This window comes from Alligator mississippiensis, chromosome 13 (genome assembly GCF_030867095.1).
Source record: "Alligator mississippiensis isolate rAllMis1 chromosome 13, rAllMis1, whole genome shotgun sequence".
NCBI lineage: Eukaryota > Metazoa > Chordata > Crocodylia > Alligatoridae > Alligator > Alligator mississippiensis.
Genome location: NC_081836.1, coordinates 30,390,216 through 30,417,521, shown reverse-complemented (window position 1 = coordinate 30,417,521; position 27,306 = coordinate 30,390,216). Strand labels below are relative to the sequence as shown.

Below are 27,306 nucleotides of genomic sequence, written 5' to 3'. Positions count from 1 at the left end.
CACAGCTTTGTAGTAAGAATGTGGCATTTCATGTAGATGTTAGAGAATCATTTCAGAGAAATATTGGCAAGTACACTGCAGCCCTGTTCACTGTTTCATTTCTCTCGTGAGCCTTGCACCTTGAAAAGGTGTTGGCTGTTAGTCGGTGTACCAGAACCTTATTAAGCTGAAGCAACCACTTAGCACCTATCTTTCTGAAGGATAAGTATGAAAGTTAAATAAAGGAAGACTGGAGATCAGTTCCCAACCTACAAAAAGAGAAATTAGAAGAGACTTGCAAGCTAGGGTAAAGTGTAATGATCTGGAGAGTGTTTCAAAGATATGGACTGTGATCTGGGTATGGATTGTCTTAATATCTCCTGCACCCTTCTGCACAAACTTTCTCTCCTTGTCTTGTATGCTCTCCTGGATCCCAGTATTTTCTGTGAAGAGTTATGTTTTCTGCTGCAGTTCATGTGACTGCGTTTCAGTTCTTGGAGAACACTGACTTAGTTGCCCAAGTGTTAAACCTGAGGTCTGAGTGTTTAATTAGGAAGCCAGCATCCACAGACTAAGTTGTTGTTAAGGGTAGACTATAGTATGATGAAGAGATACCCTAGTGACTTTTAAACGAGGTAACTCAGATACTAGAAGTTGTTGGCATGGCAGCACAGGTGTGAGTGCATGCTGATGTACCCTGCTTTTACTGGGGCCCATTAGCCTGAGGGAAACTTCAGGCTGCTGCTGTCTGCTGCTTCTAGTACCTAAGCTAGCTCAGGTATCTGTATGTCATACTACAGAGTGCAGTGTAGACATATTGTGAGTATCACCCTCTTAGCTGTGTTTTCGCCTCAGGTCTCATTGTAGGCAACCATTGCTCTTCTGGATCATGGCATATGCATAAGAAGTCTACAACCATCACAACAAGACCTTTGACATGTACACATAGGCAATAGGAGGAGTGAAGGCTGCCCAAGACCTACCAACCCCACTTTAGACTACTGAGACAGAATGCAAGGGCCAGATCTAGCCCAGATGTTCAGTGCCTTGATGGTTGTAGCTTCTGCCAGAGAGCAACAGATAAGAACTGCTGCTCGCTGCCTAATGTCTCAGCAAGGGTGTGTTTCTGCCAAGGTGATGTCCCCTTCGCCTTTCTCCTACCAAAGAGCACCCACAGGGTTAGGGTGGGGTTTTCAGGGCTAGGGTTTTGAGGTGCCCTATACTTGCCTTACTCTGGAAGTTGCAACATTGTAGTATTTTATAGGAGCTACCTCCCCATGCATAGTCCCATCACATTCCACCAGGCCCTCTAGTTGGATGCAGTTGATGATAATGCCCAGGGCCTCAGTTCCAATAGAAGCATAAAAGCAGTAAAAAAACAAACAAAAAACCTTTGTTCCTAAGTTAGTTGGTGTGATTCTGAAAGGTACACAGATGGGAACTGACAGGCAGAAAGCTGCTTTTTTGTTTTTTGTTTTCTTACATAGTTTCTCTTTAGAATGGAGCAACGCTTTAAGGGTGACTATTATCTGTGAACCTGTAGAAAATTGGTTTATATGAAAACTCCCACACACCTTTGCTGATACATCTGGAATTGTAAACTCTCCTTCTTGTGAAAATTTCTATAGCCCATGACTGAAAAGTTCATGCTTCCTAATTTTCAAGAAGTTCTTTCAAATTCGGTCCTGTCACTATTCTTCAAATATGAGGAGGTTCATGCGTCGAGTTCCAGAGGTCAGCAATTTGAGTAATTTTACTGAGGGAAATTATGGAAATTGCTTTTCACAGCAACTCACTTCCCACCCCTATGCAGATGCCTAATTCACCTCAAAAATAGATTAAATGATTTCTTCATCTTTACAAAATAATTCACCTTGGTACTGAAAGGTCGCCTGAAATTGTACCTTGTAAGCATTAAGGAAGTTTTGCAGAAGTTCCTGTAGTGCAAATCCTTTTGCAGCCTTAAGCTTAAGGCATGCTACAAGCAAATGTTTGTGGAAGTCGCTGAGTTTTATTTATTTTCTACTATATATCTTACGGAGTTGCATTGTTTACTGAGGGTAAGAAGTAGCTGGAAAGTTGAGTTTTTGTTTGGTCTTGTCATGCTTTGGGTCCCCTTTGAATTGGGTCTCTTGTTTGACTTCTGTCAAGTGTCTGCACGTACCTGTTCCTCCCCATCTTCCCTTTTAATGTATGTATGATCTCTCTGCTTCATGTAGTTGTGTTTGTATTTTAAACTTGGGTATACTTATGTTTGTCTGCTTTCCCAGGGCAGTGAAATTTAATTAATATTTGCTTTTGAACAGCTTTGGGATCTTCTGGTGAAAGGACCTGCTCAAGTGCAGGGGGGCTGGACCCAATGAGCTGTAAGGTCCCTTTCAGCCCCTAACCTCTATGAAACTATGAACAAAATATTGGGGGGAGAGGGGGGAAGAAAGGGTGGAATCACCATGCAGTGCACTGTTATAAAAAAAAAAAAAGGCCTTCTTTCTTCTTTTACTATCTTCAGAAGATGCCATCATTGCAGCTGCATTTATTTCTTTCCATTTCCACAGATATCAAACAACTTCTCTAGGCAGAAACTAGTGTCCCCTCAACTTCAAGACAATACCTTTAATGATCCAGTGTCCCTAATGTGGTGTCATGGCACCAGTTCAGTCCTGGCTGGGAGAAGAAAACAACATCTGAATGGTGCATGCAACCTCCTTAAGTGTCTGTTATACATTATGCCTTGGTGGACTCTTGTTTAAATAGCAACCTTCCTTGGCTATGAGATCATAGCTCAGTGTGCCATAGCTGAGAAGGCTTTGGCTTTAGAAGGATGCATGCATTTGTAGTTGGATTTGAACAGTGGTAGGGTACTCCTTATTTTTAACACTTAGATTGTTTGTATAGCAATAAGTGCTCTGGACAAACATAAGAGGGTAGGGTCCTATCCTGGAGTATAGCCTAAATTACTAACCTGCAGATAAGGGACAGTTTAGGGAGAAATATGCAGACATGCTTTTCTTTTTCTGTGAGGTAACTTTTAAGCACTTGCTTGCATGCCCTTATCAGCTTGCCTTTTAGATCTTCAACCTTTGTCTTCAGCAGTCCCAGGTACCTGGAGCCAGGAAGTTGATGCTTTGGGCTTGCATACATGCAGAGGGAAGGTAGGAAGAAGCGTGTGCAGACACTTGAGGGACGGGTGAGGAGAGAATTCAGAGTTGAGGTTTTTTTGTATTTTGTAGATTTTCTTCCCCCAGTTACTATTTTCGGGTTAAGCAGCAGAAAGAGGCTGACCTCATTGAGAGGTTCAAAATGTTTGACAACTTGTTTTGTTTCTCAGCTGTTTTTTAATGTGCATAACAGGAAGCTTCCAATAGACCAACCTGGCCCAGCACCTTTTTCAGTCTCGGTCATTCAGAGGAAGGGTTTTATACTAGGTGTTAATCTTAAGGTATATCACCAGAGTACCTGAATACTTGAGGGAGAATCTTTAGATAGTCGCTGAGCTGTGGATTATGGTCTGAGAAGCACTGGTTTTTATTTGGTTGTGCTAACTCGAAATTGATGTGAAATGGGGCAGGTTCAGGGAAAAATGTTGCAGTATGTACAGAATGGAGAGTACTGTGGGCTCTTCTATCTGGGCTGTAGTAATACTTCTGGATCAATCATCTCTTTGCAGTTGTGAAAAATGAGTAAAGACTCTTCCCCATACAGTGAAACCCATTGTTACAGCAATTCCCCAGTAGTAATCACCTGTTACATAACAGCCACAAAGCACCTGATATCTTTCATATCTAGTCCTGAGTCAAACACAGCTACATGAGGAGTGCTTCTAGTCCCATTGTGCTGATTGTACACAGTGGCATATGTTAAAGGCACTGAAAAGAAAGTTGCTCCATCCAGATATGAATCTGGTAACCACATTATGAAAAGGAGCGAACGGGAACAAGGGAGTCAGCACTGGACATGAAGTGCAAAAGACAGAAGTCTGCTATTTTCCTGGTGTCCTAAGCAGAGTTAGAATATAATAAAAAGGTTAGTGACTCTCCTTGGTGAGAGGGGTAAGAAAAGGAAAGAATGATATGAGCAATAAAAAGCTTAGGACATTTGAATGTAATAAAGCTATGGGAAATCATGATTTTATATGTAGTAGCCAGCAACAGCTTCAGAGCTGTGGTGAGGCTGCTGATTTGCTTGAAGAGATCATCATAAATGAGAACGGATTTCAAGCTGTTTCTACCAGCTGGATAACATGCAACAGGGATAAGATTGCTTATCTGCTGTTCCTATATATGGGTATGTGAATAAACAACGGAAAAACAAACTAGCAGAAGGCAGAAAAATTGAACCAAAGCACTTCTAGCCATTGAGCTGCAGAAAATACTGTTGATTTGGAAAGTCCCGAAACTTAAAGTATTATGAATGTTTCAATACCAAATTAGGCACTAATGTAGAGCTCTTTAAAAAAAAAAAAATAGGGTTCATGTCACAATGGGTGAATTTTTAATTGAAAACAGCCTCATGTCCATCACCTTTGTTAACTTTATAGCCCCCTGGTATGAAACCAAAAAGGCATCTAGTAAGCCACTCGCCTATTTACAGGAGTTGATCGAAACCAGGGATAATTAAAATGTGTAAGCCTTCTACCTTTGATTAACATCTTTAAGTTTTAAAATAGGCACCTTTGAAAAACCAGTCTAGCTCCTTAATGCCACATATACTACTACCCTGTACTGAAGGTTGTGCCAATTCAGAAAAGTTGCACGGAACAAATTTTTCCTCGGGAACAATGGGGAAATGGCACTGCAGCAACTTCACTGATCAGCAGCAAATGAGCTGAAACCTCATGTCAGATTTCATGACAAATGAAGATGATGTAAACTGAGGAGCTGGGAATGCTAGACACAAAAGCACTCAAGCTGCAGTCCAGAATGAACATTTAGATTAGCAAAAGAAGTGGTCGACACAGAAGAGGGGTGATTTTTCTGTATTGGAAAGCCTAACCATTTCATAAATATCAAGACAGCCACAGAAACAGTGAGGAAAATCAAGGTGTTCTTAAAACAGATGTCAAGTGAGCTGTGCTTTGAAATTGTATTGCAAAGTATGGTCTTGCTAGTCTGCCTTAAAACAATTGTAAACAGGGAAAATACCCTTTTCATCAAAAGAAAAAAATATCTGGTTCTTACAGTACATCAGAACACTCAATCCTGTGCAGTGTAGCAAACTATGGTATGTGCACATGCTTTATTTATGGTAATCAACCCTGTTGTGTCCCATCTAATTTGGTATCTCTTCCTGCAGTTCTCATGGGCGCGCACAGTACAATACAAAGATACCTGAAAAAGTGGTTATTTGGTTTACGTTGTTAAACAACTGCCTGTTGCAACAGCCTAAAGAATAGAATCTCAATGGCACAAGTCACATGGTGGCATGGGTGTTCTTTTCACAAGTGCAAGTCCAGTCAGTCTCATGCTTTCTGTGTTAGGTAGTGTTTGCACTCATCTGTAAAGGTTGGTCACTGGCAGAGCATGAGAGTGATGCTCAAAGAGAAGTATTATTTGTACATGAGGCTTTGCTGTTTTTGTGGCAGAAGGGAAGAAACAGGTCTGCATGCCTAAAGAAAGACTGAGTGTAAGTGTTGGATGAAGGGATCCAAACTAAATTTGCTGAAGAGGTCCACTGTGCTAGGGGTACGAATGCTAATAACTTAAGTGTGAGGGCTGAGGAAGTGGTGTGTCTGGTTTGAAAAATATAGTTAACTTTTTTCTGCATCTTTTTCCTGTCAGTGCGTGGATCAAAGTGGAACAGTTAAAGCCTTATCATCTCCACAAAGAGGAAATGATAAAGATTAATAAGGGTAAGCGTTTCCAGCAAGCTGTGGATGCTGTGGAGGAGTTCCTGAGGAAAGCAAAAGGCAAGGACCAGGTGAGTGGCTTTAGCTTGCTTTATGCATCGAAACAGACCAAGATCTGAGATCAGCAACCAAGCTTCTGTATACCTTAAATTAAGCTGACTGTGCTAGCTCTGAATTTTCCATGGAACGGTAGTCATGATGCCTGTGATAGTTGGCACTTGCCTAGTATTTTCCTTCTCTGAAGCACTTAAGCAAATATTAATTTTCCAAGTGTTGATGCATGCCGTCCTTAACATAGGGAAATGCTTTACTGCTGGGGAAAATGAAGCAGACAGGCTTATTGATCTGTCTATGACAACCGAATAGGTAGACGTGTCAATGGGATTACAACTTAGTATGTCTTACCCTTGTTTTCAGACCAGTGACATGCTCATTGATCCTTCCTGTGGTGGTTCTTTTAGCCAGTTATTTTGCAGTGGATGCATTTTGCACGAGAATGAACTTCAAGAACTTCAGTTTCAGCTTTGGAGGGCTGACGTCTCTAGTTTTCATTGGACGTTGTATTTTCTTGTTACTATCATCAGATTGCCTGATAAAAATCAGCATTGAGTTCCCTTGGGTTTCTACGAAAATCACTTGAGCTCATCTCTTCCTTCCTCACCATCTTCTGTTCTATAATCTCTCAGGCATCTTCCCATAACTCCACTGAGGAGAAGAACCGGCGTAACTCCAGTGAGGAGAGAGGCAAACAGTCTGCTAGTGAAGAGAAACGCAAAGCTGGCTTGTCTGAAGGGAAGTTGAAGAAGGCCACAGGGGAAGGAAAGAAACGAGTTTCTTCTGTTTCATCGGACAGAGGCTCAAAATCGCCACTGAAAAGAGCACAGGACCAGAGCCCCCGAAAGCGGGGTCGTCCCCCAAAGGATGAGAAGGTTTGTGGTGTTCGTGTCCTGCCCTGTCCTATGGACTTTACAGATGGACTCTGGGATGGTTGGCACTTTGGTTCAGCAGCCAACAGGAAGAGTTTGGTTCTTTCCATTTGTAAAGCTGTCTGTATTGATTCTTCTAGATTTGTCAGCTGACAGATGTCTTTGGCTAGGATTTCCTCTGGATTCCAGGCAGAAATAGCTAGTCTTTGAATGACTCCATAATTTCTTTGAGGGCCATCTCCTGAAGTTCCACATGGTTCTATCTTGCCATCCCTCAAAGTGTAATTTGTGTGTTGCCACTTGGTAGGGTCCTGTGGAGATATGGGCTGTCAGATGATACTCTGATTCACATCTCCCATCTCATCTTGTAAGGTTTGTGTCATCGTGTGACATATTTTCCTCTCAGTTACGCCCAGTGCTGACAGCTTGGGAGCTCAGTGAAAGGCTACCAGACTGAGGCTCACTGGAGACATCCTTGTGGGCTGAGGGAAGCTACCAGGATACTTAGCACTACTTATTTCAGCATTTTTGATTGTGGCTGTTCCATAGTCCATTGCAGTGGCACACTACCTGGGGTATTCTTGTATCCTCAGTATTTTTGGATTTTCTGGCAGCTGCCGTATCCAACTGTGGATTTTCTATCCTCTGTCATTCAGAATTACAGCTTTTTTTTCTAGTTGTGGACCTTGTAGTGATATCTGCCTTCAGCACCTCCAAAATGGATTGTTGTAATGCATATGCTCTACAGGAAACTGCACCTGAAGACTACTGAGAAGCTTCAACTAAAGTACAGCATGACATCCTGCTTGTTCGCCAGTACTTTTACAAAAAACATATTAGTCTTAGTGTTCTTTCTTCCAGTGCTCTTTAGGGTGCAATTTAAGATGCCTTCTTGATCTTTAAATCCCTACATGAATTGGGCTTCTGTTGGCTGAACAGCAGCCTTTCTTCTTAATACCTCACCAAGAAGCGCAAATTTGATAATCCAAGACATTATAAGTGAGAGGTCATTTGACAAGGCCTCGTTAGTTTTGGGCTATGACTCTGGAATTCCCTCCTTGACCTCCCTCTCCTTTAGCCTTTCAGAGTGGTGTATATTAATTTGCAGACCACGTTGCAAGGCCTGTTTGCTGTTTCCTTTGTTGGAGAGTGGGAGGAGTGCAGTGCTGATGCTCCTGGTGGTGTCTTCACTTACACAGAATACCATTTCATTGGGTTCATTTCTGTGTTCCTAGTACACATAGATAGGCATGTGAATTCAGATCAGCTGTTGTGACCTCCTGGGGTACAAGATGCTTTCTCAGCACTGAGCATAACTCCCGCCTTAGAGGGTTAGCCTTGCTGAAGATTCATAGATTATAGAGTCGGAAGGGACCCAATGGATCATTGTGTCCGACCCCCTGCCCCTGGCAGGAAAGAGGACCGAGGTCGGACAACCCCAGCCAGGTGATTGTCAAGCCTCCAAGTTAGGTGACAGCACCACCTCTCTTGGAAGCCCATTCCAGACTCTGGCTACCCTTATTGTAAAACATTTCTTCCTAATGTCTAACCTAAATCTACTCTCCACTAGTTTGCACCCATTATTCCTAGTTACTTGTAAGTTCCCATTATTGTACTTGTAAGTTCAGTTGCCGGTAATGACTTTAAATCTTTACTAGCCAGAAGACTTGTCAGTCATCTTCATGTATGTCACATGCTGAGATTTTGCTGAAGTACCCATGCCAGCTACCTTGATGCAGCCACAGCTGAGAGGGATGGGTAATTATAAGCAATCTTACTGGCCAGCCACAGCAGAGAACATTGAAAATGATCTTGATGCTGTACATTGAATATAAACAGCCTCTGATATGTGGTGGCTAGTAATGTCCAACCCAAACCATGAGAAGAGAGACCAGCTAATGCACAAAGTGGATATAATATGTTTCATGGCTATGGAAATTTACTAGCCCAAGTGCAAAGTCTGCTATTACCGCTATTGTGAAAACAGTAATAAAAAAAAATCTAACATTTTACGTTCCTGGCAGAGGAAAAGAAACTTACCCCATGCAGGTAGCAAGTGCATGGAGCTGTGGGAGAGTAACATGAAATGTTGATTTTTATGGCACTTCTCAGTCATGTGTTAAATAAAATAGAGAGAATTGCTTTATGTAGCCATGCTTTTGTGAAAGCTAGGTAGAAAGACACCTAAAAGCTCTTCTTAAGAGGTGATGCACCTGATCCAAATGACCTGGAATATGGCTGGCTTCACTCTTTTTAAAATATTCTCAATTTTAAAATAACATGATAAAATATTTTTCAAGTTGGAAATGTCCAGATTTTGTCCAACCTGCCAGGAACCTGATGGCTAACACTGAACTGTGTTCAATGAATTACATTGCAGCCCCCCTCTTCTAGCTGTGATGGGTGCAGGTACTAGAGTCTCCAAATTTCGCCATGTGGTGATTCATCTGGGTTTGAGTGAAAACACCCTGCCTTTAAATGAGTGCTAGAATCTCTAGCATCCAAGCTGCCCTTCTGTATTTAAAGTAAAGTGACAATAATCCAGATAATGTCCAGTGGTTGTTCCAAGTAATGCTTCTTTGTTCTCCAAGTGAAACGGCTGATGTTGTAGCGTGGGCACAGGGTATAGTGTGCTCTTGCAGGAAATACATCTGCTGAGAGAAGAGTTGCAGTTCTATATTTTAAGAGCAGAACACCCACTTCAGGAAGATAAAACCAGTTGTGTCCCATCCTACACAATCCTGCCCTGCAGGATTTAAAAGCCTGTACATCTGAACTCAAACATCTTCCACACCCCGTGTTTGGAAATGCTGGAAGAGATTTTCAGAAGATGCTCCCCTCCTTTCTTACATGCTTTGCCAAGCGGTGAAATAGCATGTTAAGTATTATCAGTGGCATAAGACATAGCACCCCTTCAACTGCAACTATTAATTTGCCCCTTAGAGTTAATGTTTCATGCCCTCTGCTGACTCAAGTGGCTGTTGCTTCCTCAGCTTCATGTTTTGAAGGTTTTTGATGCAGTCATAACAGCCAGACTCACTTCTTTTAAATGAAGCAGAGAACCTAGAGACTAGTTAAGAGGCTTGTCTATGGTGATGCACACGCATCCTTCCCTCACCTAGTTCTTTACCCTGACTGGAGGGAAACAGTAAAGTCAGGGATGTTCATTTGTTTCCATGTGTGTTTTGGACTTACGGGAATAAACAGATTCCTTTGGTATGCACTGGGTTTGAGTTCTCCTAAAGCCCTAACTGTGTTTAAACTCTTGCACTGGTGATTCATGCTTTCTTTCATCTCGCCCACTGCTGGATTAGTCTTCACACTTAGTTCAGTTTCTGCTTCAGTGTAACCTTTTATGAGGAGGGATTTCCAAAACTGTGTGAAAAACAAAGTGTATCATGATGCTTTTCAAATTCTGTGTGTCCTAAAAATCAACAGTCTGGGGCCATCCACTTAAATTTTGACTTTAAGCTGCAGTCTTTATGATCCTCCTTGTCTCTCCTTAGGATCTCACAATCCCAGAGTCAAGTACAGTGAAGAAAGTGATGACTGGAACAGTGGCTGGATTTAAATGGCCACCAAGTGTAGGCGAGGTAATTAACCCTTTGCTTTCTTTGCGACCAAAGTGATTCAGGCCTTAGCGTGACTGTCAGAGGAGCAGATACCATGGCTCATCTTGTTTGAACCTCATCTTCTGCTGAATTCAGATATATTCATTGATCTTTCATTCTTCCCACTGGTGGTAGGAGGAGGGAGTTGTGATGCTGAAATGGAACAAGAGCTGGGGAATTTTTTTTCTCCCGTGATTAGCAAATTTGCACAAAAATGAGATTTCAGTCATCACAAAATTGTGCACTGAATTAACTGATAGGCCCAACTACTAAAACTTCTTTAGGGTTAGATCTATAAATCTGGATGAGGAGGTCGTGGTGTGTATTCTTTCTTTTATGCAGCCACATTCACTCAGCGTAAGGGAGATCAGAGTTCAAGTTGAACCTACATCTCCCACCTCCCTGGTGAAAGGGTCTCCTTCACTCCCCTTTTCTGGAGCAGTTAAACTTTGTATAAAATATTGAAATAGACATTGAAATAGTGAGCAGGGGAAGGGCTTTCTAGATAGTCACTGACCCAGCAGTAAAGTGCCTGGGTCCCAGTCTTTGGTCCCATAAATGTTAAATTATTTAAGCAGTGTGGAATAGTATGAGCAAGGGAGATTTAGATTCCTCCCCCTGACCTCATACCACTCTGTAGTGCAATGTTTTAAAGCATTCTGCAGGGTTAGAGTTTGTAATATTGCCTCAGGGAGTGAAGGCAATTGAATGACAATCTGCCACAAGCTACTATGTCCATTGCATTTGTAAATCTAGTTTCTCGTTTCCTTTGCTTTTCTCAGAGGTGCCTGAAAATGGATTGTTTTGGGTTAAATGAAGCATTTTTGTGGTGGTCTTAATTTGTGAGAAAATGTTTTAAAATTGGGGAGGGAGAAATCCTGTTTAGATGCTTTTCTTTTTGCCCCATCTGGATGCCAAATGCAACTTGGTTTTCAGTGCAGCCCTAACTTCAGTTGCCACCAGTTGTCCACATACAGGGTGGCTGTCTGGTTCCTGATGAAGGAATCAATAAACAAGTGTTTTCTCCTTACTTTAACCAGTTCCCTTCTGTATTATTTTGTGATCAAGTCTGTATATTTACTATATTAATTCTTGAAAAATAACTATATGTTTACATTGTTAATGCTCATCTTCCTCTTAACTAGGGGTATCTTAAGCACCACAAGTCAAGTGTTAAGTTAACTGATTTGCTTTAAACAAATGCTGCTTTCTCTTACAACCAGGACACTAGTCTTGGTAGTATGCTGCATTATTCTTAATCTAATTTAAGTACCTCTCCATTCTTTGATTTCCCTTCCTTCATGCTTCCCGAATACCTAACTTTTCTGACTGGGGTTTCTCATTTAGAGGGCCTAACTAAGTATGCAGGAAAAAGGCAATGATTTTATTGGTAGAGTCCTGAAAAGTTCCTCTCACTGGGAAGTACTGCCATCCAGCCATCAGGGTAGGCGAATTGGGTGCTGTGGTTACTCAGTGGTTCTCTTGTGATATTTCTCAGCCTGTGCTTTTCTGATTGCAGCCTGTTAAGGACAGCGACCCACATTTCCATCACTTTCTGCTCAGCCAGACAGAGAAGGTAAGCAATCGTTCAATAGGTTTTGGCAGTCTGGATGAGCTTGGCATCCTGGCCTTCTGCAGGGCCTAATGTCTAATGCTTCAGAAAGAATGTGTCACCAGCTGTGCAGTACTGAGCATTTGGGATTAGCCATCTGAAATTTACCTTGCACACAGCTCCATAGTGGTATTCTCACCCCTTAACCCTGGGGTTTAGGTTGGCTTTGTTTTTAGCTTATAACTTGAGATATGCCAGGTAATTGAAATTATTAAGCACCCCACTTTCCTAGTAGTCTGTGCCAGGTAAGGTATTAGTTCTGTCATCTAGCTTGAGTTTGTTTACTTGGTTCTGAATCAGTGACTGGATCAGGTGAGAGAGAACTGTTATGAAATCTCCTGCCCTAGAAAACGAAGCCAGTTTTTAAAAAGAGCCAGTCAAGATCAAAAGAGAAGAAAAGACCAATTTAAATGAGGTGGATTGGTATCCAGTTGGGGATCTGGGCAGAGAGAGCAGGATTAAGAACAGGGTTGTTGGCTATAATCTAAACGAGCTCTTAAGGAACAATCCAAGGAGGAACAGCCTTTTATCGCACTCCATTTGTTAAATGCCACACACCAGTCTTTCTTCCTAATAAAGATTCTGCTCTGGCAGTGTTGGTCTGAGGCAGGGTGTTTTGCCAGGAATAGGGAGAGAAGGATAAAGGAGTCTCCATCTTCTACAGTGTCAAATGTGTGAATTGGAGTGCCCCCTCTGCTTTGTGGGGTAGTTGTGGTCTGCATTCTCTGCTAGTGTGGACTGTAGTAAGGAGTGTGTGGTGTCTACATTAAAGAAAAACATTAAGAGCCTGAAAGGAAAGTGTAGGGTCACTGGTACCCTCCATTGTGAAGGAACTGTGGTTTATTTTCTTTCATGGGGAGGAGTGTCTGACTGCTCAGCAGATGGTGGTGTGTGGGAGAGCTGCCTCTCTAATGTACCAAGGATATGGTCTGTTTGCTCTGCAAAGCAAAAGAGCACCAGGCTTTCCCTGAATGTTTTCTCTCTTCTCTGTACAGCCGGCTGTCTGCTACCAGGCCATAACTAAGAAGCTGAAAGTGTGTGAAGAGGTGAGGTCAGCCTTCCCTTGAGTTCATTTTTGTTACTCTGTAACAAAAGGTCTAGTAGTTCTTTCAGAGCCAGCATACCTTGTGGCTTGTTCTCCTAGGAAACAGGATCCACCTCCATCCAGGCTGCAGACAGCACGGCAGTCAATGGCAGCATCACTCCTACAGACAAAAAGTAAGGTCCCTGCTATATTCCTAGTATGCCTTCTCTTTCTCTGTTCCCCTTCCTCTCCGAGGAGACTGGAAAACAACCACTAATAAACCTGGCCCTTAGATAAACCTGCCATTGCTCCACATCACAGGGTCTGCCCACTGGCCCTGCATGAGACTCGCTCACAGAAAGCAGATGAGGAGGCTAGAACAGATGGAGTAGGAGGGCACAAGGCCAGACCTTGATACATATTTGCAGTGCCAAGTTTTTTCACTCCAAGACAGAATGTTGCAGGTATTAAAGAGCCACTCTTTTGAATGCAACATGATCCAGAAAGGTGAAGGCATCTCCCTTCAATAACATCTCTCAGTTGACTGGGGTTGTTTATTCACTAATGCAAGCAGCAAGAAGGGAAAAGGAAGAGGAAGGCATGCTCTCCCACCTCACAGGAGCTGTCGTATAGCACGTGAGCCTTCTGGTTTCTTCTAACGTTCCCCTTCTCCTTTCTAGAGTGACAGGAGCCATAGTTGAGCTTCCTGTTTCACTCTGGGACTTCCGTTCTGTTCAACTGAAGCTCAGGCTGTGGCCTGCTGTATGCCGTTAGATCCTTTGTATCTCTCAGGATGTCAGTTTTCACCTGTACACAAAGGGAACCAAAGTAACAATGAAGTTATTCAGGTAAAAACCTTTCTCAGAAGAGCAGGGCTTGGGGGAGTGGAAACATCTCTTCAGTTAGCGAGAAATGGAAAAGGGCAGACTGTGATGCTGCATAAGACCCTAGAATGAGTCACTCCAACCCTTTGTTAGTTGGCTTCAGCAGCAGAAAGTAAGCCAGCAGTGAGCCAGAGTGCAGGTGGATCGCTGAAGCTGAAATGCATCTGTAGTGGGTTTTGCTCAGATTAGCATTCGAAAAGGCTGTGCTGTGGGGGATGGGAAGGCAACTCTCCCTGTGTGAACTCCAGAGGTGTATTTTAAATACTCACTAACTTTGTATTGCAGGGTCTCCTGCTAGCATCTGCCATTTTATTGTAAAGTGACATGGTGTATACAAGGATCCCTAAAGCCATGAGTGCAGAGCAGTTTCTGTTGTCGTGTAATAATAGGGAAGGCACATCTGGCTACGATGCCTACAAAAATCTTGCCAGGTAGCTGGCATATGGTCATGATCATGTATTGTGGTGAACTTAATTGACCTGTTGTTACCTTGTGTTCCTCTTGTCTTTTTGTACCCACGGGTTGTTAACTGTCTTGGGTCTGTGTCCAGCACATAGCACGTGGGGTCTTAATCCATGACTGACACTCCTAGCACAATGCAAGTAATGTTAATTTAACATCCAGAAGTAAAGCGCAGCCTTTGAACACTAGACCTAGTGCTAACACCAGAATGGGAAGTGGGGGCTTCAGTGTCTCAAACATTACTTCTCCCTGTTCAGCAGGATAGCTGGCAGTAGAAAGTGAGGAAACAGCAAATGTAATTAAAGTTAAGTCTTTAACCAGGTTGGGGGTTTTCAGGAGGAGGGGAGCAGGTGGGAGAAGTAAATCAGACAGGGCTGTTTTGTTCACATGTTCATTCATAATGATGTTGAGCAAGTAAAATAAGAATCACCTTGCTCTTAAAAATAAGCTGAATCTGCCTTTGAAGAAAGTGACAGGTTCTCAGAAATTACTCAGCCTTACTCTACATTTGACTACAGTGGCACAGATTCTGGGCTGCAGCACCTCCAGTGTTTGCTTGATAGTAGTTTTAGGGGCATCAGATTATAATTAGTTTTTACTTCTGCTGTTTTCCCCTTCCTATACTGATGTGTGTCTCTTCTCCCCAGGATAGGATTTCTGGGTCTTGGCCTCATGGGAAGTGGCATTGTCTCCAACTTACTAAAAATGGGTCACACCGTCACTGTGTGGAACCGCACTGCTGAAAAGGTGAGCATATCCTCTAGGAGTTCTGGGATGGAGTCTTCATTGCAGTGAGGGCACTTTGTATACAAGTCCCCCAATGAAGCCTCTACAAACTCGCTGTAAAAAACCAGCATTAAAGTTCATTAGAGGAGGGTGTTCACTGTTATAGAACTAATCCATCTGCTGTATCATCATAATGGAAAAAATTGTTTTCCTGCTGGGGGGGATTGTTAAAAGCAGGCAATTGTTGTAAACAGGATTTGCTACAGTGGGATTGTACTGCAGGAGAGTGCATCTCTGCAGAGGGCTATAACGCATAATGCCATTAGATTAGTGCATTAGTGAAAAAAGAGCCATGCTGTCCCTGGCCTGGAGCTATCAAACCAAGAAGTACACCATTGAGTTCATTCTGTGGGAGGGATATTTTGTTTGGCCAGGACTCTTTATCCTGGCATTTTGCTGTTCATACTGGAATAACTGCTTCCAACTGAAACTGATCTGTTAGCGTGAGGCAAAAATATTTTGCCAAGTATCTTGCTGAAGATTCAAATGCAGTTGATTGGCTGTGAACTGTAGTTATCTCCAACATTGAGGTTTGACAACTTCTTTTTGTGGCGCACAGTGTTTTTATGAGATTGTGGTGTAGAGCAATTGTGACCAAGGTTCTGCCCATGGAGCTATGTCATCTGGCCTGTAGGGCTCCCCCCAATTCTGGAAACTTGGCAGTGGAGGAACAGTGGCAGCATTAATTGCCACAGCTTCTCCTGCCTCCAGATTTCTGGGTCGCTGGGGTGATGCGAATTGGGCATCGTTGGTGTAGAGCGACAACCTCATGCTGCACAGTGTGGTAACTTTTCATGTGGGTTAAGAGATTTCTGCAAACCCTAACAGCAGGCAATAGGAAAAGGCTGGGCAGCTGGAAAAACAGCCAGTCTAGATGAATCCAAAGTATTCTCAGTGCTGTGTGTATCCTGCTAGCAAATTGGAAGATGCTTTTTGACATTCAGTGTCCAAGATTTGTCTCGCCTTCCCTCCAGACATTGGAGTATCCAAATCTTGTGATTTTCTTCTAAGAAAACTCCCCTCCCTGTGTTTTCTATGAATAATTTCCTTCTCTTATAACTGTCTCTGATAGGTTCAGGAATGTCTAGAATGGCCCCCTCATACATTGGAGTCTAGGTAGCATTGGATCCTTTTGCTAATGTGCTAGGCCTGTCTTCCATTGCTATGGACCTAGCGGTTAGAGTTCCTGTTACAGCAAAAAACACTAAGGTTGTCTGGTCTCTGCTTCCTCCTCCTTTACTTTTGGATTTCTGACTTTTGCAGTGTGACTTGTTCATCCAGGAAGGGGCACGGCTAGGAAGAACCCCTGCTGAGGTGGTCTCAACCTGCGATATCACCTTTGCCTGTGTATCAGATCCAAAGGCAGCCAAAGATGTAAGGATTATATCTTTCTACCCCTTTTCTTCCACCCAGCAGGTGGACCTCATTATACAGTCCTGACTTGCCCTATCTAGATCCTTTTAGAGAGTCACTGCATATAGGTTCTGTTTCCCACTGAGCGCAGTAATCAGGGTTGTTCTCAATGTTGATCACTGGTACCATGCAAGAGTAACTTTTCTGATTAAAAACACTCTGTTATCCTGCGCACCTATTTAAAACTATGCCAAGAGACTGCTTCTGAGTTTCCTGCAGTAGTCCGACACTTAAGTCAGCTCTGTTTCATCTGTTGCATTGAAGGATTTGAGTGTCTTTGCAGACACCCTATTGCTTTACCACTCTTCTGTTCCAACAGCTGGTACTTGGTCCGAGCGGGGTATTGCAGGGCATACGCCCAGGGAAGTGCTATGTGGATATGTCGACTGTGGATGCAGATACTGTCACAGAATTGGCCCAGGTAACCGTTCTGCTGAACATATGACACTTGCCAGGTGGAATTCTTGTTTCTGTGGGATTAACTGTTTTTAGTGTATTTTCTTTTTCAATCTTCTCTCTCTGGAGGTACTGGGTAGGGGAGAGAATTAAAGTGAACGATGAAAAACAGGACCATTCAACCAAATTGGAACAGCAGTTCTCAAAGGATTATATACTACAAAGCCCGGTAGCTTTAGTTCTGTCTTCCTAAACTGCCACCAGTGCTAACAACCGGTCAAACTTCAGTCCTGAGGGAGTTATCTGTCTTGTTAACATTCACTGCAGCAGGTTCAGTGGGATATGAGTTCTCTTGGTGACTAAAAACAAGTTTTCCTCAATTTGATGAAACTCATAATCTGTTTATTTCCTATTTTTTAAGGTATTTTAAGGGTTAGGAGGGAGAAATCCTTCTAGGCTCCTCTCCTCAAACATTTACATCCAGAGCGATCAGAGATTCCTGTGCAAGGAAAGACCCATCTTGACCACTAGGGCTGTGCAAAACTTCGGCAGCTGTTTTGTTTCAGCACCCAAAACGCCAAATATGAAACGAAACCCTCTGAAACGTTTCGGAAAATTTTGGCGTTTTGGAGCTGGGCTTGCAGGGAAACAGAAATTAAGAGGGAGGGGAAAGAGGAGGAGTAGTGCTCTGATGTTGACATCTGTAGCTGGCCAGCATCTGCGATCTGTCCCTGAGGTCCCTTCCAATCTCAGCACTCGGGGAGGGACAGCAGCCTGCTGTCATCTTGCATGCAGATCCAGGGGCCCACGCCCCTTGGGAGGAGTCTAGCACAGCCCTCTTGGTGGGGCACGGGCCCCCGGATCTGTGTGTAGGATGACAGCAGGCTCCTGCTGCCAGCTGGGGCCAGTGCCAGCGCCCAAGTCTGCTTGGCACAGCCCGTGCCAAGTGCCAGAAAGAACCCAGTGCTGATGCTGGCAGCAGCAGCCTGCTGTCATCCCGTGTGCAGATCCGGGGGCCCGGATCTGCCAGGAGAAGTCTGCCACAGCCCCGCAGCCCTCCCGGGGGAGGGGGGGGAGGTGGACTACCAGATCTGGATGACAGCATGCTGCTGCTGCTGGAAGTACAGGCAGTCCTCGGACTTACGACACAATTGGTTCCTGAAAACGGCGTCTTAAGTCGAGACGTAAGTCGGAACCAATTTTCTCATAAGAAACAATACCTATTGTCACCAAAAATACCCCAGAGTTTTGTACTCAATCAATTATAGATGAGTAACATAGCTACATTAATGTATTTATATTGTAAATAGCAATCATATTGATTTGGAAGGACTTCTTTGAGGTGACTTTGCTGGACTTTTTGAATGGCTCTTGGTTGGACTTTTTGAAGGGTTTTTGGCTGGAGTCTTCTCAGGAGTCTTGTCTGCAGGTTTTTCTGGAGTCTTATCTGCTTTCTTAAAGAACGTGTCCAAGGAAGTTTGGACAGATGTTCTCCGGGGAGATGAGTGACGCAGCAAACTTGTTCACTAGTGTGGTGTCACATCGGATCAAGTGTTGTAAAGTCGAAACTGATGTCATAAAGTTGAAAAAGAGTGTCAATTTATAAATGTTGTAACTTGAAACATTGCAAGTCGAGGACTGCCTATACTGTGAGTTTTGCTTTGAATAGTTTGAGGTGTGGTTTCACAGAAACCCCTGCACCTATCTCCTTGAAGCTTGGCAGGCTTTGTGTCCTCAGAAGGAGCTACCGTCCCTGCAGTTTTCATCTAAAGGGGCAAGAAATGACAAAGTTATAGGCATTTTAGTGATTCACCATTATAGCATATGGCCGAACCACTGACACAGCATCAAAACTGATTCAGCTGAATCAAAACAGAACAGTGATCCGAAACCCCCAGACTAATCACTGTCCCTCCGAAACCGAATAAAAACATAGCCATTTCACACCGCGCTAATGACCACTTCTGAGGGAAACATGGTTTCCTGCCTTGTGTTCTTAACTCTTTTACTGTCTTGAAATGGCCTAAGAAGGAATGACTTAGCAGTGTGATGGCTAATAACAGAAGTACAAGGGCATGTACTATAAAACCCAAGTGTAGATTTGTTCTGAACTACCACTGTCTTCTTAAGAATAAATACCTAAGTATGGACTGCTCAAGGAAGGTCTGTCAGTGCCTGTAATCCATGGACAGCAGCCATCTCTCACTTTTATAGACAAACTACTCTCTAAACTTAAACACCATTAGATTTCTATCCTTGAATCTCAGAGCCCCTCAGCTTGTCTCTCTCCTGGTTCAGGATAGAGTCTTTGAAACGAGCACTTCTGAGAATACAGAACTGAACTGGGAACAGAGCCCAACAGGTTTCTGCCCAACCACCCCCCCATCTCATGTTTGTCTTTTTCCCTATATAATGCACACCTAAAGCATTGTCTGAAGTTCCATGGTGTTTTTCTGTGGTGCTTAGCAAGGTCATGTATTGCTCAGCTGCTGAAATTTATTTTGTCCTGCTCCAACATTTGGCAGGGCAGAGGAAAATGAACAGAGTAGCAAGGACAGAGATAAAGCAGGTCTTTGCACTTGGACAGTTTTTGCAATACTCAGTGCATTGGATGCTACTCCATTTTTTTGCAGTATTTCTATTCCCCCTGTTGTGCTTTACACATCTAGTCCCAGTGGTAGCAGTGCCCAGCACACTGTTCTTGTTTTCCCTGCTCCCCACGCAGCATATATGTGTGCTGTTTTTGCATAGCTAACATAAGGACGTTCTCTTTCTTTCTTACTAGGTGATAGTATCCAGGGGTGGTCGCTTTTTGGAAGCACCAGTCTCAGGAAATCAGCAGCTGTCTAACGATGGGATGTTGGTGATCTTAGCAGCTGGAGATAGGGGTTTATATGAGGACTGCAGTAGCTGTTTCCAAGCAATGGGGAAGACCTCTTTTTTTCTAGGTAATTGAAACATGGGGCGCCTTGTTGCATTTTCTCAGTCAGTGCAAAGAGCATAATTTCCAGCAAGCAGTCTGAGGGGGAACAAATATCCTCTTTGCGGGCCACTGGTAAGAGATTGAGCAAAATAGCTAGCTCTTTCTTCCTTTCATGAAGTAGAACAGGAAAAGGGACGGGTATATGACCTGTCCTTTTGGAGTTGGGTTAGTTGGCCAAAGTTGCTTGGAATGAGAACCATGTTTAGGGAAAGGATTTTCATTCAGACCCTGAAGCATTTTATTTCTTCTTCCATGGTTTTCTTCACCCTAGGACAAACAGCATTAAAGGGTATGTCAACTGTAAGATGTGTGTTTGTGTTCTTTCAAGGGGAAGGAGGAGCTGGTAGCACTAGACTTGCTTCTGATGAGACTGGGAGTGGTGTTGGGGTGCGTGTTATTAGTCAGGGACATATCCTCTAGCCATCTCCAAACGACGATGATGGATACTTGGGGGGGCGTTAAGGAACAGGGGATAGATCACCCTAGATGTACCCTGTTCAGTGCTCCCCCCCTAAAGCATACATTTCTGCCACAGTTGGAAACAGGGTACTGGGCTGGATGTGTGTTTGGTCTGACCCAGTGTGGCAATTGAATTCAGTGTTCACTTATGTATGTGGGGAGTAAGCCTGCTCTGCCTCATGGAGGAATGTCCAACAGCATGTCTCTCTGGCAGGTGAAGTAGGCAATGCTGCCAAGATGATGCTGATTGTGAACATGGTCCAAGGGAGTTTCATGGCCACGATAGCAGAAGGACTGACTCTGGCTCAAGTGACTGGTCAGTCCCAGCAGACCCTTCTGGATATCCTCAATCAGGGACAGCTTGCCAGCATCTTCCTGGACCAGAAGTGCCAAAGTATGGTTCCTTTTTATTCTTTCATAGCATATATTTCTTGCCTAGCAGCCATTGGGTTGATGATGAAAAAGGGAAGCTTCCCATCTGTTCTCAGCCTGGGATGCTGGAAATTTTCTTTTATCTAGCCCTTTTATATTAGACTGGAAATTAAAAGTTCCATTCCCTTGTCCTCTTCAGAGCACAGCACCAACTCTATCATGTGCAATCACTGTCTCTGAGGATGTGAAGTTCCCAGTCAGGGCTTCATCAGGCCAGGTGACAAATGAAATGGGCAGAAACCTGCCATGGGTGCTGTGCAGAAACCATGGTTCAGTTTGCCAGTGGTGCTAGTGGAATTTTCTTTATTGTGACTGGAAGATGGTAGAAGGCAGGAAGTAGGGAAAGGACTGTAGCAAGAAACATCAGAATTGGAGTTGGGGACTAGCACTGAAGAGAAATGTTGAATTGCGTGTTCTTGCAGGAACTGTTAGGCGGATTTACCTTTGCCTGACTTGGCATTTCTTTCTCTGCAGATATCCTGCAAGGAAATTTTAAGCCTGACTTCTACCTGAAATACATCCAAAAGGATCTTAGGTTAGCCATTGCGCTAGGCGATTCTGTCAACCATCCAACTCCCATGGCAGCTGCAGCCAATGAGGTGAGTCATTCAGCATCTCAAATTAGTGTAGATCTGTCTGGTGCCAGGGTGTCTGGACAGGCATAGTGTGGGACTCTTGAGAGGGAGAAAAACTTAGCGGGGAACTATATAACAGGGATCCCTGTGCATCTGGGGGCACAATGAGTGAGTTTAAGTGGAGGGAGGTGTGTTTGTTTGGACTTCTTTTGGCCATTTGTGTCCAGAATGGGTGACACTGCAGGGTCTCCTACAAAACTGCAAATTCTGATCTACAACATCCTGCCACCCCACTGCATCACTCAATGCCCTGGTTAGTGCTGGGCTGCTAAGCAACACAGCCAGATCCAGGCCCTCTAAAAAGAGTAACTGACCCTTTACCACTCTCTCTCCTCCAGGTATATAAACGGGCAAAAGCATTGGACCAATCGGACAATGACATGTCTGCTGTGTACAGGGCCTACATCCATTAGGCTGCACCATTCTTTACTGTTAATACCATGTTTATTAATTAATATTATTATGATACTGGGTTTTAACTCTGGACCAGTCCATCTCTGTCTCTCCATTTCCTTTTATACACAAACTTTGAGATCTGCCATGAGGGCAGCTGCTTCAGTGAGCCTTCCCCTGGCGGTGGAAGGGGAAGGAGGGGGCTCGGATTGTTGCAGTCTGATTAGAAAATCCATGCCATGCACTGACAGTCACGGAACAGAACAGTAGCAACTCGTTCAGAAGCTTTGAGGCACTTCCACCTGAAATCTGCTGCTTGGCTTCTTTTATCCTCTTTTGTGTGCTTGTCCGAGATGCTGTTTCTAATGATTGCTTCTCTCCTTTGTTGTAATGTACATGCTGGTTTCCCTGCATCAAGGGACCGTTGAAATCCTTCCCATCTACATGTGGATATCAGTAAGGGCCTGGGTCCCATTTGAGGGTAAGAAGTTACTCTTCTTTTCTCAACTGATGCTGTAGAACAAAGCGCCTCCCATGGAGGTGAAAGGGCAGTTCTGGAAGGTGATGGGGCTGCATGCAACGCTGTCTTGATCTCCCTCCCGCCCTCAACCCACTGCAAGAATTGAGACCTTAATGGATAAAGTGGGAGAGAAACCGTTATGAACACAGCTTCCTAAAAAGCTTATTGTAGCATCCCATAAACAGTATTGGGAACTTAGAGGGGATGGCTTAGAAATCACAAAACAAATTCACCAGGCCAGAATTAGTGTATTTTACTCAGTGAAGGAACAAGCCAGGGTCCCTTCTTTCTTTTTATGTTTTTACATAGATTTACCTCTGTTTTTCAACCAGTGCATATTTACAAAAGCTTCTTGGATTCTGGGAATGTCACAAACAGAGTCATGAGTCTGCTGAGATGGCCAGAAGGAATGATCATAGGGCTAAGAGACAAAGTCTGGGGTTGCAAGCCAAGCTATCACCCTGTGGCTGTCAGGTGGTAGTCTTAGCTCTTTGCCTCGTTTTCAAAATGAGCAATATTCATCTACTTCCCAGGGGAGTTGTGAGGTTTCATCGGTGAACTTTGAATAGGTCAGATTTCCTGTGCCAGTGCTGTGCGGCTGCACTGAGACTCACCCAGCCTGGTGTCTCTCAGTACTTGTGACCCTGCTTGTGGCAACCCATTGGTCAGATACCAAAGTTTGAGAAAGGCCTAGTTCACGGAGCAGGGGCTGGAGGCTGCTGCTGAATATGAGCCTAAAGCTGTGGAAGCCAGTACTTAAGAAGTCATTAGTGCTGAAAGCAGAGAAAGCCAGAGTCCAAATGATGCCTGTGTCTGGGGTGGGGCAGAAAGCACAGAGCTCTCTGGATGTTACTTATAAATTCTCTCAGTATTAGCCTGGTAGGAGGGCTCTTGCGTTTTAATGAATGAAAAGGTCAGTGATCAGGACCATGAACTCTTCCCCTTGACATCAAAATGGAAGAGAGCAAAGGCAGAGTGGGCTGCATTCCTTTAGCTTCTTGAGGACTGCTCCTGCTCCTCGTCCCATAAGCAGCAGCAGTAGCAGTGTTTATTGCACTGGCTAAAAGCAGAGCCATGAGAGCCCACCTTGGCAACATTGCCCCCATCCTTTAGGCACCTTTGGGGTTTTTGAAGGGAAAAGCCCCCACCTGGAAATAATCCCCTGGCTCTGGATTTCTTTAGCTGAACCACATGCCTTGCCTGTGGAAGGGTGCATAGCTTTGTGGTGTGGTTCAGAGCACCTCAGTTAGAGGGAAAATATCAGGCATTCGTTATGGAACAGAACATCCAACTCCTCCCTAAAGCTGTAAATGTTTCACCTCTGATGACCCATTACTGTTTGTGGACTAATGCTGCACTGGGCATTATCCCTCACAGTGAGCATCACCCTGTAATAAGAGATCCTGTTACTTTGCCTAATGACTCATTGCTGTACATATGCAGAATACTATATCATATGTACAAGTCTGCCTGCACAACAACTGCCAGTCTTGTGCACATAGGTATTCTACATTAACTGCACCCATGTACTTACCTGGTATCCATCTGCTTTTGACATCTTTGCCACCCATGTAGCTCAGCAGTGTTAGAAAGCCTTGATTATTCACCTTGCCCATATGAAGTAACTGTACTGAAGGTACCAGGAACATTATTTGTGCTTTGGGTGCTGGAGCTAGACCCTAGGATTTATACTTGGGTGCATATGTAGGGATGTTGAGGATATTAAAGTCCAGTTGGAAGAGTGAGTTGTGCTCAACTAAACATTTGAAAGTCCTTGTAATGTCCCTGCAGAGGTGTCTTGGAATAAATTTAAGTAAATGGATCTGAGTCAGTGTAGTCAAAAATCTCCCTACGTTATAGTCCGTGGTGCTTCTGGAACCAGCTGGGGGGAGGGGAACTCTGGATCTTACAGCTTTGGATCTGTGTTTAGCAATCAGTTCAGAGATCACCTCACTGCTGCAGGCTTGTTTTTTTAGAAATGTTCAAGTGCTCAAACTGGAAGTGTTTGTGTACATGGGAGTGGCAGGACACAGCAGTAAAACACTGTAATTTTATCCTGTAAAAACCTAACTGCAGTTCTGATGGTGGCTACTGATCTGCTGGAGGGTGTGGTGCTTCCTGTCCGACTGTACAATTACTGATACACCAGGGAGCAGAGAGTGAGCGAGATGAGGAGGGGTGGAAATGGCGAAAATGGGACTGTTTCAGATGCCATTTCAAGTTCTAGCCCAGGTGTGGGTTTCACTTGGATATTTTGTATTTATGTTTGTAGCTTCTGAACATGAATCCCATTCTGTTTGTAGGCCTGAGAGGTTGGGGGTGGGAGAAGGGACGGGAGCTGTGGATTGAAAGATGCTATAATGAAACTGGCTAGTCAATGTTGTCTTAATATTGTTGACAATTCTGTAAAGTTCCTTTATATGAAGATTTCTGTTTTAGCAATTTGCTTTTTTTTTTTTTTTTGACTCCCTCCTTTTTAACGAAGAAAATGTGACACTTGTGAAAAGCTTGTAAGAAAAGCAGTTTCCTTTCTTCCTCAATGACAGATCCTATAGTTAATTAAGGTTGTGAATTTTTTTTATTATTTTTCGCCTTGTTTTTAATTAACGTTTGTCATTCAGAATAGGATGTGTGATAATGTTTAAATGGCAAAACAAAAAAAGATTTTTGTGCAATTAACAAAGCTACTGGCAAAAAAATAAAACCTTTCTTGGTAACACAATGTTCTGGTGGTTGTTTCCGAGGCCTCCTCACACCTGTGCTTGTAGTCTTGGGAATGTGCTGCCCAGCCCTCCGAATGACTCCAAAACAAGTTCTCCTAAATCTTGAGTGGCATATCGGTCATTTAAGGCCTCACATCAGCAGTAGTATCCCATGTGAGTACAGGGGGCTTGCTAATGTCACTTGGTCTGTGCACACCCACGAGGCTAAAGTGGAATTAAGACATGTATGGTGAACATGGTGCTCTGCTGACTCTTAGGTAACTGGCAGTGCTCTGCCTTTCGCTCATCCAGAATTCCTGTCCTTGCAAAATGTCCAAATTTTACTTATTAATTAAAAGTATAAGTGTCAGCAGCAAGTTGAGGATTTTTTTAGGGAAGTGAGGATAATAAGGTCTTTGAACTGGAGAGCTCACAATCTAGAGGAAGCACCATGGCTTCTTTTTGAAGTATGATGTAGCCAGCATTCATTACTGTTAAATTGCTCAAGGCACTAGATAATGGCATATATTAAGCCTTTCAGCTCTAATTAAGGCTGGTTATGATGCTGATGACTGATTCCCATGGCATGGTTTATTTGAAATGCAGTGCTGACCTGTGCCCACTGTTTTCAGTGGGCACAAGCCAGCATCTTGAAACCCTTCTGATATACTGACTTGCGACTCTGGTGTTTGTGGTAGAGAGAGACTACATGGGCCTTTAGCTTCTAAAGTACCCTTTTTAGCCCTGGAGGGGGTGGGGAGGCCTGGCAATGTAGAACTTGGTCCAGCATCCATTCTTGGGCAGAGGCCAAATTGCTCAGATGCTGGGGAAGGAACAGTTGAAACATCTCTCACTTAACCTCCCATGAAACACATTACTGCATAACAACATTGATTCACTAGAGACTTCACAACCTTTCCAAGCTCCTTTTGTCTGCTGTTCTTGACATAATTGGGTACTGAGCTTTTCCGGAGCAAGCCTTCAAGCAACTGTGACATGCAGCTTGTGACGGATTAAAATGGCATGCCAGGGTGAGAAATCAACCCCCTCTGTGGTACATGTGGTACACAGGTCAGTACGCCTGAAGAACTAGCTTGCAGAAATATGATCAACCTTCTGGATTTACTAGATCTCTAGAGAGCCTCTGATCTTATCCAATCAGGTTAGAAGGTTTCCTTGATGTTGCAAATAATGTTATAATACTGTCTGAGGCTGGGGAATGGAGGAAGTTGAACTTCACAACCCATCTCTGGTCCTGTAAATTAGCAGTAGCTGTGTTCAGTATTGTAACATAGTTGCAATGAAAACTATTTTAAGCTCAAATTCATTTAAATAGCAGGATGGATTCAAGGAAAAGAAACTGAGTATCTCTTTAGCATCTTGTGTAATTGCCTGTCTTTTTTATATCAGTTCTACAGTATGTCCTTTGACAAGACACAGAAAAATTTATATGTATCCTTGGCCACAGGACAGATGAGCAATTGTATTAAGCAGTAAAAATCTGCACCTCCAAAATGCTGTCCTAAGCTGGTACTAGTAGTAATGGCAATGTATCAGAGAATGGATAAGCAGTGGCCATTCACCAAAAAGTCCATTTGAGCTGGTGGCAAGATCAGTAAACAAGTAGACTTGGCAAACAGCAACCTATGCAGCCCAAGCATAGTGCCAGTAGTGCCTGCAGTGTTTGAAACCTTAACATTGCAACAGCAGGAGGCGGAGGGTGATTGCAGAGCAAACAAGTGAAGTAGATTTCATGCTGCTTTGGGGGAAGTAAAGGGCACTGCAAAATGATAAGCAATAGAAAGCAGCAAGCAGGCTAAGGTTGTTTTTGCTTTAAATGACCCAAGAAACCATTGGTTGCATAAGGAAATCCAGTCTCCTGAAATGTCAGTTTAAATATATTTTTGAAAGCTTTCCCAAGAATACTGTAGTATCTACCCACTATGCCTTTTTCCTCCTCTCTCTCTCGCCCAGAACACAGTAGTCTAAACTGATCTTTAAGAGAGCTGTGTGCAGCCCCAGAGGAGCTCTCGGGAAGCACAAACCAGCTCCGGGGGAGCGCTCAAGCGCTGCTGTTCTGACTGATAAAGCTCCAATGAGCGATCAATTGGGAGAGGACCGTTCCCTCCAAGGACGTGTCCGCATCTTGGCCAGATCAATGAATACTCCCGAGTTAAACGGTATTGGCTGGTTTGTACATTACTGTAAGTAGGAAAACAGCTTCCAGGACTGGAGGGCTCAGGT

At 43.6% G+C, this 27,306-nt stretch overlaps 1 protein-coding gene across 2 annotated transcripts in view; it reads left to right on the top strand.

Annotated features, from left to right (window-relative positions):
* GLYR1 (glyoxylate reductase 1 homolog) overlaps nucleotides 1-25,082 on the top strand; it is a 32,270-nt gene extending 7,188 nt beyond the window's left edge. For both annotated transcript variants that reach the window (XM_059716703.1, XM_059716702.1), the window contains 13 exons: nucleotides 5,757-5,895; nucleotides 6,511-6,753; nucleotides 10,257-10,343; nucleotides 11,881-11,937; nucleotides 12,969-13,019; nucleotides 13,118-13,191; nucleotides 14,991-15,090; nucleotides 16,393-16,503; nucleotides 16,862-16,963; nucleotides 19,724-19,886; nucleotides 20,595-20,774; nucleotides 21,287-21,411; nucleotides 21,786-25,082. In XM_059716703.1, the coding sequence (XP_059572686.1) occupies nucleotides 5,757-5,895; nucleotides 6,511-6,753; nucleotides 10,257-10,343; nucleotides 11,881-11,937; nucleotides 12,969-13,019; nucleotides 13,118-13,191; nucleotides 14,991-15,090; nucleotides 16,393-16,503; nucleotides 16,862-16,963; nucleotides 19,724-19,886; nucleotides 20,595-20,774; nucleotides 21,287-21,411; nucleotides 21,786-21,860 (1,507 nt within the window). In that variant the 3' untranslated portion in view covers nucleotides 21,861-25,082. The remainder of the gene's footprint in view (nucleotides 1-5,756; nucleotides 5,896-6,510; nucleotides 6,754-10,256; nucleotides 10,344-11,880; nucleotides 11,938-12,968; nucleotides 13,020-13,117; nucleotides 13,192-14,990; nucleotides 15,091-16,392; nucleotides 16,504-16,861; nucleotides 16,964-19,723; nucleotides 19,887-20,594; nucleotides 20,775-21,286; nucleotides 21,412-21,785) is intronic.
* The last annotated feature ends 2,224 nt before the right edge of the window (nucleotides 25,083-27,306 follow it).